This window comes from Mastomys coucha, unplaced genomic scaffold, assembly GCF_008632895.1.
Source record: "Mastomys coucha isolate ucsf_1 unplaced genomic scaffold, UCSF_Mcou_1 pScaffold16, whole genome shotgun sequence".
Taxonomy (NCBI): Eukaryota; Metazoa; Chordata; class Mammalia; order Rodentia; family Muridae; genus Mastomys; species Mastomys coucha.
The window spans coordinates 24,430,368-24,441,783 of NW_022196898.1; the positions used below are offsets into that span (position 1 = coordinate 24,430,368).

General features: G+C 33.7%; 1 protein-coding gene across 4 annotated transcripts in view; it reads right to left on the reverse strand.

The window, feature by feature from the left end:
- Nucleotides 1–11,416, reverse strand: part of Zbbx (zinc finger B-box domain containing) — a 112,636-nt gene that overhangs the window by 31,595 nt on the left and 69,625 nt on the right. For all 4 annotated transcript variants that reach the window (XM_031374101.1, XM_031374100.1, XM_031374099.1 and 1 more), the window contains 5 exons: nucleotides 7,876–7,985; nucleotides 7,431–7,531; nucleotides 6,095–6,174; nucleotides 4,154–4,293; nucleotides 343–440 (listed from right to left, as the gene is read on the reverse strand). In XM_031374101.1, the coding sequence (XP_031229961.1) occupies nucleotides 343–440; nucleotides 4,154–4,293; nucleotides 6,095–6,174; nucleotides 7,431–7,531; nucleotides 7,876–7,985 (529 nt within the window). The remainder of the gene's footprint in view (nucleotides 1–342; nucleotides 441–4,153; nucleotides 4,294–6,094; nucleotides 6,175–7,430; nucleotides 7,532–7,875; nucleotides 7,986–11,416) is intronic.

The window sequence follows — 11,416 nt, forward strand, 5'->3', positions numbered from 1 at the left end:
TATATATATATATATATATATAGAATGCATTACACTCTATTCTCCATAAGTAAATTTTATTTGCAAAAGCACCATTCTTCTTGGTAGGTCTATGAGGTGGTTCTGTAGTATCATTTGTCACAGATAAATGCATGTTAAAATGACATTTATCTTATGAGAATTTGTCATATATAAACCTCTAGTGCCTGTTTCCATATGAGTCATTCTTTACCTATCACCTTAAGAGGCAGCACATTTTAATTTTGGTAGAAAATAACCTTTTAGTATGTAGTATGGCAAAACATCATTTTCTCAAGAACATCCTTATAAACTATTAATGCAGTAAATATAATAGGTATTTACCAGTGGTGGCTTTTCAGTTTTTGAATCTCCCAAGTCTAGCCTCTCATTTGGATTGCTGCATTCCAATGATTTGTTGATGTCTTGAGATGAATCCTCCTCTGTGAAAGATATAGATAAATCTATAGTTGGCAAGGAACCCTTGCTCCCAAGTGACATGCAGGAATCAATAAAAATCTTTGTTATTTTTTGGGTCTATATTTTTCTCTGTTTCATTTTTCTCAAAAGAGGTAGTTTCTCCTATTTTTTTCAACTCATCAGAATAAATACAGGACTCCACAGTGCTGCCAAAATCTGTGTTTGAAAAATCCATAAATACATTAAAAATTAATTGACTCTATTATTCAAAAGCCAAAAGTCCAGTAGTTAGGGACTCCAGTGGTTAAAAATATTTTACATGTAAATCTTGTTTTATCAAAATCTGTTTACACATTTCTGTATTCTACATTACCAGTTCAAATTGTGTTAAGACTGGGCAAAGGGAGTCAACTAGATAAAACTACAGTGATGAGGGGGCAAAAAGAAACTGTGGCAGGAATATCTGCTGTACAAAGGTACAAAATGAGCAAGGCAGTATTAGTCATCACCTCATTATGTGTGCCCCAAGTCTCCTCATTTAGATCATTCATTTTTACTGGGCTGCAGACTGGAATCATTTGCCATTTCTTTAAAATTGTCAGTGTATAGCTGGACCTCAACCAATTAGACCCTGAAGTGAAGCTCAGGCAACACCATCTGTTATTCTCTCCTATCAAACTCTGTATGTGACTAATGTGAAGCCAGCATGGCAAGGCACTGGGCAAGATGCTCCAAGGATTAAAAACACTTTAAGGTTTTTACCAGCAAACTATTTTCACTTTAAAGCACACCAACCATTATTTGTATTAGATAGACTTTAAGCTGTTCAACTCTTAATTTTGTTCCAAAAATGAATACCTCTATTTGATGATAGATTATGTAAAATAGTAGAGAATTTAATTAACACTTCTCTGGTATAAATTCTAGGCTACATCCCCAAAGTGTTGCCTGTCATTACCAAACAATTATATAACATGAGGAATATTCTATATAATATTCTTCATATGGAAATTATCTTTCAAAGTGCTATAATTAATAAAATGACAAATACTATGAGAAATAAAATAAACATATACAAGAGATGTACTTCTAAAAGAGCATTACATAGGCTGCCAACATGGTGTAATATCAACAATAATCCTATGCTTATCTCATAGAAAGATACAAATATAAAAATATATGATATGATAAAATAAAAGATGGCATGTTCATTGAAAAGTTTGTAGATAATTTCAACAGTGTATTGCAAGACTGAAAGATACTACTGCTGAAAATTTTTTAATAGTGATCTGCAATAAATCCAGTTGTGAGTGCAGTAATAGAAGTACGGGAGTGGGAGAGAACACGTGGGAAAATACATCTGGGAGTGTGTATTATCCAAAATATGAAAAGAACTTTTAAAATTCTATAATAACAAAGCATAAATATTTCATTAAAATGATACAGGAATGATATACCACAGTGCTTATCACATTTATATATAGATTTAATTTAAAATCCCATCAACACCCCTCACACACATGCAGAGAGGGGGAAGACAAGGGAAATGGAGAGACAGAGACATGTACCACATGTTCATAGTCATACACTCCAAATACAAATAGCAAGTTAATAGGGACTCCAGTGGTTACAAATGTTCTACATATAAATCTTGTTTTATCACAACTTGTTTACACATTTCTGTATTCCACATTATCAGTTCAAATTGTATTAAGACAGGGCAAAGGGAGTCAACTAGATAAAACTGCAGTAATGAGGGAGCAAAAAGAAACTGTGGCAGGAATATCTGCTGTACCAGGGTACAAAATGAGCAAGGCATATACAAATATACATATACAAATAGTAAGTAAATGTTCAATATCAGATTTCACTCTCAGGCTGGACATTGAAACCACATCAAGGGCCAGTGAAACCTGCAGTCAAAGGAACTCTCTTTTCCTGTGGAAATACATAATGTCTCAGTACCTTGGTAGAAATGCTGTGGCTTAAATTTGAACTGTAATCCACAGGCAAAATGTAATCCACATTTGGACACTGTCTCCAGCTGATTTGGGAAGGTCATAAAACTTTTGGAAGGTAGAGCCTTCGGGGAGGAGGAACAGCAGTGGGGATGGGATTTGAGATTTTTTAGCCTGGCCTCACTTCTTGATTTTTATCTCTGCTCCCTGTATATTGATGGAATGTGATGATGTCTGCTCCCCTGACTGCTGGGGATCCTGCTGACATGCCTTCCTTGGCACAATGGATGTATCCTTTCTGTAACTCTAATCAAAAATAAATCCTATATTCCCAATGTTCTTTGAGTATTTTATCACAGTAACAGAATAATAACTCCTATATGGGTTTTAGTAGAAGCTGTATTTATAATTGCTAAACCTTAGACACAAAAGAATATTCTTTTACAGTTAATTGGAAAACTAAATGAATTAAAGTTCATTCATACAATGCAATATTACTTAGCATTAAAATAAAATGAGCTTTTTTCCTGTGGAATGTGGATAGTAGAAGGAGCAATATAAAGGCAATCCTTCAGTCTTTGTAATTTCTACTCAACTTTGATGGAAAGAAAAAGCATCTCTAAACAGTACACATGTTTAAACATCCTCGAAGTAACAGACAACGGTTTGAGTTTACAATTTCCTCAAACACAATTGAAAGGTGCTTTTAACATGGCAAAACAATACCAACTAAATGATAAGGTTCAAAGTGATAAGTTCTAGTGTGTGTGTACAGTTCATATGGGTAATACCAGTTGAAAATGTCAGGACCAGTAAGACTGCCATGAAATTACTACTGTTCCTCATCTTCTTCTGGAAAGTCAGGTTATCATCAGATTTAAATCAGTCATTTAAAAAAAAATGCCCCTGGGTATGGCTCAACTTATTCACGAAGATATACCTACTGATTTCCAGAAAAGACTTAGGTTTATAAAATACAGTATCTGAAAAGAAGCTTTAAAGTGATCTGGTAACTAAATTGTAGATAAGTAAAAGAAAGTCAGAGGAAGAGAGGAAGATAATGAAATTTCAAGGTGACTTATGTTGAAGAGCAGATATGAAAACTGACTATCAGGTCAGGGTACTTCAGCATGACTCTCTAGATAGTGATCTAAAATCTTAAACCAGAAAAGCCCAAAATTTCCATTTAACATTCAGATCTACAAAATTCAAAAAATTTGAAGGGATGAAGGAGCCCACAGAAATAAAAACAGTGAATTGTGGGCTTAGGGTTTATATCATAAACTTCACATTCAATGTGACTATTATAGGGAGCTGTTTAATTGTATGTGAAGGAAAAAACACTCATCATGCTTTCACCACAAAAACTTTCTCTGTATGACTTAAAAATGCTACTTTATCCCATAAGAAATTGTAATAGAGAACTGCATTGATGGTATTTGCTTATAAATACCCCATTTATCTGTTGATCAAAAAGATTGGATAACATTTGAAATGCAAATAAGTATAATATCCAATAAAAAAGGAGTTTTAGTAGAATTCAAAGACATATTTAATGCATCCTCTAGAATTTGGTCAATCAAAAATGTCACCTATAAAAAAAGTTATTTTGAAGAGAATTATATATTTTCAATCAATTTTTTTCCAAGTACTCATTTTTCTGATTTTATAATAAACAGAAAAATAAGCAACATGTTTCCCAACCACTTTAACTATTGCTTTTATTAAATTACTAACATTTGTGATTAAAATATATTAAGCAAAAAGGAGAATGTTACCTTTTAAGCCATCCTTGTGGTACCCAGAATTTGTTCTCATACAGAGACTTAAGAGGTCTGCTTTTTCCTTGTTGAAAATCAGGTGGTGATGGATGTCATTTTCACATGGGAAGCAAGTCTGATAATCCGGAAATGTAGAACTTTCATGTTTAGGGATAAACACAAAGAATGTGTTGAAAGCAATGGTCCCTGAAAGTTTGGTTTTATTAATTACATAAGGTTATAATTTAATACTGGTTTTAATTTTTTTGTAGACATATTCTACACAATGTAAAGAAATGTTGTTATGGGCAAGACATATGACATAATTAATTGCAAGTAAGTTGCAAAATCTCAACAATAAATTTCCTATGTAATAATATGTTGATACGCTTGATTTATTAGATTTTTCAAGAATATTTTAGTGTCCTAGAATTACAGTCTTGGGATCTCAGGAATGAGTCTTTGCCTCATTTATCAGTGGAGGTTAAAAGTAGTATATACCTGGGCAGTGGTGGCGCAGGCCTTTAATCCCAGCACTTGGGAGGCAGAGGCAGGTGAAGTTCTGAGTTCGAGAACAGCCTGGTCTAGAGTGAGTTCTGGGACATCCAGGGCTACACAGAGAAACCCTGTCTTGAAAAAAAAAGTAGTAGGTAATGCTGAATTTCAGTTGCCAACAACACATATTATCTGTGTACACAGATGTACTGTCACATTCACTCCAGATTAAGCATAATTGTAACACTCATGGCTAATAGTGAAATGAAACCATCACTCAAAGAAAGAGAGATATAGTCTTGGAGTTACCTTCAAACAAACGCTGTAAGACTAATGGCAAATCATAATAGGAATTTCCTTTACCTCCTCAAACACTTTACACAAGGGTCAAAGAAGACATTGGATAATGTATATTAAAAACAAACAAACAAACAAACAAGAATAAGGGGTGGGGAGATGATTTAGTTAGGAAGACTTGTAACCAAGTCTTGTTACCAAGTCCTGTGACCAGAGTTCAATCCCCAAAACTAACATGGTACAAGGAGAGAATCCATTCCTACAAGTTGTCTCTGACCTTTACATGGATGTGTATGCCAACACACACACACAAACACATACATACACACACATTTAAATATACATAACAATAAAAACATGAATAATCCCTTTAAAGTAGCAAGCAGACATGTCATTCATTTCCTTAAGGAGATACAATAACATTAGCCTCTCAACTACTGATCAGAAAGTTGCCTCCCATCAAACATTGTTACAAACTCCACCTCTGCTGTTCAGTATTTGAGACCCTAGGTCTATATAGAAAGCTACCTGGGATTCTAGGGCATCATTGAGACTCAGAGCTACTGTGATATATTGGGAAGCATAGAAGCTGTTCTGAACCAAGCTCTAGTAGAAGGGGTGCTCAATAGAAGCTAGATACTACTATTGAGTTATATCAGGCATTTGGTATTAAAACAAAAAATCCTACAGTTTACAGGAAGAGATATATTTAACTTTACTAAGAGAAAAAAGTTTTGATTATTCATATGAAAATGGCAAAATAAAAAGCATAAAAAATTATAAAGTGAACTATTATACTTCTATTGTCAATCATGTATTAGGTTTTGCCTAAAGAGTAGCTTTATATTAGAGAAGCTCTTGAACCTGTTCATTTGTTTAATTTCTTATTTTAGAGTTCAAAAGAAAGTACAGCCAAATAGGATTTTTAAAGAAAAATGGGTTGATATATATTATATCCAACTTGGAAAACTATTTTAAAAGATAGCAATCACTAAATGTCTAAGACTGGCTGGACTTTAGTTTTCTTATTATTACATTTAGCTACACTGTAGATCAGATCTACCCTATTGCCTCATGTGTGCATGCAAATGTTCTTCCATTCTATCATAGCACAGCCTGTTGTGATTGGTGTTTAAAAAGGAAACAAGCGAAATGGAAAGAACTTACCTTAGTTGACTCTCTGAGTCAGCCAATTCGACTCTGTAAGGCACAGCATCTCCTGGGTCTTCAAATTCTGCTCCATGTGTCTTATTAAAAGCACATTACATAATGTTAATATGTTCAATAAATTCATTATACAATAGCCAGTTAATTGTGGGTGATATGTGTGTGTGTGGTGTGTGTGTGTGCATAATTTTCATGTATTTATATATTTACTTATATTTAGATATTTTTATTTCTACATCTATATATAAATTATATATATATAGTTTATATAGCTTAATATATATAAACTATATATGTGTGTGTATATGTATGTGTGTTTATTTCTGCAAATGACTCTCTAGTTATATCTTCTATGTTCCAGGGAAATTAAATTCACCTGTTTCTCCTTGAACTAATTTAATTATTTAGTCAATTTTTATAACTGTCACATGTGTGACTAATAATAGCAATTTATGTAACTACTGCCAATCCTAGTAGATTAGTGACTATTACTTTTCCATTTTTCTTATTCTCATGTCTCCAACTTATTCTATGAATCAAAATTTTATTGAATGGTGTGTGTGTGTGTGTGTGTGTGTGTGTGTGTGTGTGTAACTAATACCTGCCACTATTTAAATGAAAAATAAAGCCTTAATAGAAGAAAGAAAATCCATAGCAGCTACCAATCCAGTGGCCATAGAAGATACAAGAGATGGGCTCTACATCCTCATAATTTTCTGAAACAGCAATCCAAAATATCAGAAAGTTTTGAAGAAAATGGTAATTCAACTATTAGTTAACAAGGAAGACAAATACAGGGACTGGACCACATCCGAGTCACTTGGTCTGATCTCTTCTTAGCTGTCTCTGGCTCCAATATGTCTTCCAGGGTTGTACTGACATTATTTTTAAAACTCTCACATAACAAATAATATATTTTCCTTTAAAGAAAAATTAATATTAAAGATATTCCAGGAATTGCATTTTACACCTACATATATTTAAATAAGATACCATGTTACAAAACTGATCCATTTATGAAAGTGTAAAAGGATAAAGAACTATAGAGGTAAAAATCAAACATATTCTGTGAGCTAAGATAGCAGACAACTTGAAGTTCTTCCATGAGGCATGCCTCTGAAAACTGGCAATATTAAGTTAGTGCATACCTGCATTCTCTACAATAAAACACATGATTTTCTATTTATTGACAAACTGTAATCCAAACATGAATATCTTTTTAAATTCTAATGTTTTTTAAAGAATTTTTAAAAGAAATCTTAATGACAAAAATAGGAAGCCATCCTTATTACAAATTTCCTATAGTAAAACATTGGAATGATCATTATATACTTACACCATCCAGTTCTACTATTGTTAGAGATGGTGGAGGTCTCTCTATATTAAATTTTTCTGCTGGCATAAAAAGGGGTGGAGATTTTACTTTGATCTCTTCAACTAGGAAATAAAATTGGAAAATAATATTATCAAAGAACATGTCAGATAATTTGCTGTCTTGATATAATACTACCAACAATGAAAGAAAAGTCTTTCATGAATCTACACAAAGATGGAAACACTGTAGATTCCTTCAGCTCAAACAATGCACACACATTTGGTTGCATTTATCTCTTACAAGAAGCTATTTAAATTAAATCAATGTACTAGAGTAAATAAAAGAAACTAGAGTATCATAGTCTATTTCAGAATAATACATGGACCAAATCTAAAAGCATGTGTTGATTACTGCTTGGTTATATGATTTTAAATACTGTTAAAAGAACTAATCAAACTCAACTGACCATCACTGTCAGACTCATTTTCATTCTGAGTGCACTGTGCCTCTGCAGTAGCTTCACATGGATGTGGGAATGTATTTGGTAGCATGGTACGAAGTTGTTCCTGTGGAGTTCTATCAAACAACAAAGACCCAATTAAAAGAGAAAATAGTTTTAATTGAACATTCCAAGATTAGATGTTTTACTTACCGGGTGAGTGAGAATTCAAAATTAATGCTGAAATTTTAACTGTAATATTAACTCATAGGTTATAGTGATTATTATAATTTTAATGTGATGACGGTTTTTAAATCAATTCCACATCACATAAGAAGTTTGTCAACTGCATACTGTGTTTTTCTTAAGATAAAGACCAATGTCATGATTCAAGTTAGTATTCTCTCAAAAAGCCACATGGAATCTAAGGAAAATGTCATGCTGTTGATAGGGCTAATTTACAAGTGTATTCTTTATCTACCACACTTCGCACTATATTTTGATGAGTTCTAAGGCAACCTGAAGGCATTTATCTAAACTTTCAACACATTGGTAACATAGGGTCCCATTATAAGAATGTGAGATGTTATGTCTGTGGCATCTGTTACCTAACTAACATCAAGGATGGATGCAGAGTGCTTCAAATGGAAAGCAAGAAGCTTGGGAATTCTGAGACTTCAAGAGTGTGTATTTAATTGTGACCATGGGTTTATGAGGAGAGAGTTCAGTTTTGAGTCAAATAAAATTAGCTGCAAAATTCCTAAAGATCATACAAGCTCACATGGTTGCCAGTGTAAAAGACATGGCTGATACGGTTAATTCCAACATAAAACTTAAAGCTTACCCATTTTATTCTACTTTTGGTACATTCAAAAGTAGTAGACACTAGATTAAATAATCTCTACTATGATGCTCATTAATAAGATGATATCGGGAGGAGAAGGGAGGGGAGAACCTACTAGTTTTAGGCAGAGAACCGAGCAAGAGCAGTAATCTGAGCACCTTTCCTACACAAGCATATATTCCTAACCATGGTCTCACAGTGCCTCTTTTCCAACTAGTAAATACACCAGCTGCATTTTGTAATGTGTGGTACAAATCACACAAGGATAAAATATTTTTGGGTTACTGAGTTTTACATTTTAAAACATTCTATGAAAGAGTAACTGCTTCCAGTCAGAATTTAACGAAGTAATATACAAGAATATTAAAACCTTCACAGGGCCAAGGGCCTCTCCTCCCATTGATGACAGACTTGGTCATCCTTTGCTATACACATGCTGCTGGAGCCAAGAGTCCCCCCATGTGTACTCTTTGGTTAGAGTTTTAGTCCCTAGGAACTCTGAGGGTACTAGTTAGTTCATATTGTTGTTTGTCCTAAGGGCCTGCAACCACTTCAGCTCCTTAGGTCCTTTCTCTAGCTCCTTCGTTGGGGACCCTGTACTCAGTACAATGAGGGCCAGTAAGCAGGAGGGGGTAAGGTGGTGAGCAGCAGGAGGGGGAGGGAACAGGGGTTTGTTTTAGTTTTTGTTTTTTTATTTTATTTTAATTTTTCTTTTTTCTTTTTCTTTTTGTATGGGAACCTGGGAAAGGAGATATTGTAAATAAAGAAAACATCTAATAAAAAAATTCATTTAGAAAAAAAAGAATATTAAGTAATAATATGAAAAGATCAAAGGGAAATTGGCATTTTGTTACCAGAAACTGCTCCCTAGTTTATATTAGTTTATTGTGCTATAAGCCCTGTATATACATAAGCAAGAAAGTAATCTTACAATATACCTAAGAGTAGATAGCCACACAAACATAATTCCACGTCTAACAACAAAAGTATCCAGAAGTAAAACTCACTTTTCCTTAATATCTCTTAATATCAATGGACTTAATTCCCCAATAAAAAGACATAGACTAACAGACTGGACATGTAAACAAGACCCAGCCTTTTGCTGCATACAGCAAATGTACCTCAGTGACAAAGACAGATTCTACCTCAGAATGAAAGGTTGAACAAATATTTTCCAAGCAAATGGTCCCATGAAACAAACCGGAGCAGCCATTCAAATATTGAATAAAATTGACTTTCAACCAAAAGTTATCAAAAAAGTTAAGGAAGGACATTTCATACTCATCAAGGGAAAAATCTACAAGGATGAACTCTCAAGTCTCAACATCAATGCTCCAATTGCAAGGGCATCCACATTCATAAAAGAAACTTTACTAAAGCTCAAAGCACATACTGCACCTCACACAACAATAGTGGGAGACTTTAACACTCCACTCATCAATAGATAGATCATAGAAACACAAACCAAACAGAGGCACAGTGAAAATAACAGAAGTTATGAAGCATATGGATTTAACATTTCTATAGAACATTTTTATCCTAAAGAAAGAATACAACTTCTTCTCATCAGGGTACCTTCTCCAAAATTGAGCATATACTCAATCATAAAACAGGCTTCAACAGATACAAGAAGATTGAAGTAATCCTGAGCATCCTACTAGATCACCATTGACCAAGGCTGGTCTTCAATAACAACAGAAACAAAAGAAACCCCACATACCCATAGAAGCTGAACAACATTCTACTCAATGATAACTTAGACAAAGAAGAAATAAAGAAAGAAATTAAAGACTTTTTAGAATTTAATGAAAGTGAAGGCACAACACGCCCAAACTTATGAGACACAATGAAAGCTAAGTGCTAAGAGGAAAAAAATACCTCTGAGTGTCTCTAAAAAGAAACTGGAAAGAGTATACACTAGCAGCTTGACAACACATCTGAAAGGTCTAGAACAAAAAGAAGCAGATACATCCAAGAGGAATAGAGAGGAGGACACAATTAAACTCAGTGCTTAAATCAACCAAGAAGAAACAAAAAGAACTATAAAAAGAATCAACAAAACCAGGAATGGGTACTTTGAGAAAAATCAACAAGATAGAGAACACCCTAGCCAGACTAGCCAAAGGCACAGATACAGTACCCAAATTAACAAAATCAGAACTGAAAAGGGAGACATAACAACAGGAACCAAGGAATTTAGAGAAATAATCAGATCGTACTACAAAAGCCTATACTAGGCAAAACTGGAAAAATCAGGATGAAGTGGACAATTTTCTAGACAGATACTAGGTACAAAACTTAATTCAGGATCAGAAAAACCATCAAAAGAATCCAATAACTCCTAAAGAAATAGAAGCAGTCATTAAAAGTCTCTCAACCAAAAAAAAAAAAAAAAAACCATGACCAGATGGATTCAGTACAGAATTGTATGAGATTTTTCAGAGAAGACCTAATACCAATACTCTTCAAACTATTTGACAAACTAGAAACAACAGGACTATACTACCTAATTCATTCTATGAATCCACAATTATTCTTATACCTAAAAAAAATAAAGACCCAACAAAAAACAAGAACAACAAATAACCAAGGATAACAACAATAACAACAACAACAAAAGATAGCAAAAACTATTCTCTCAACAATAAATGAACTTCTAGGGGATTCACCATTCCCCATTCCTGACCTCAAGCTGTTCTACAGAGCAATTGTGGTCAAAAAAAA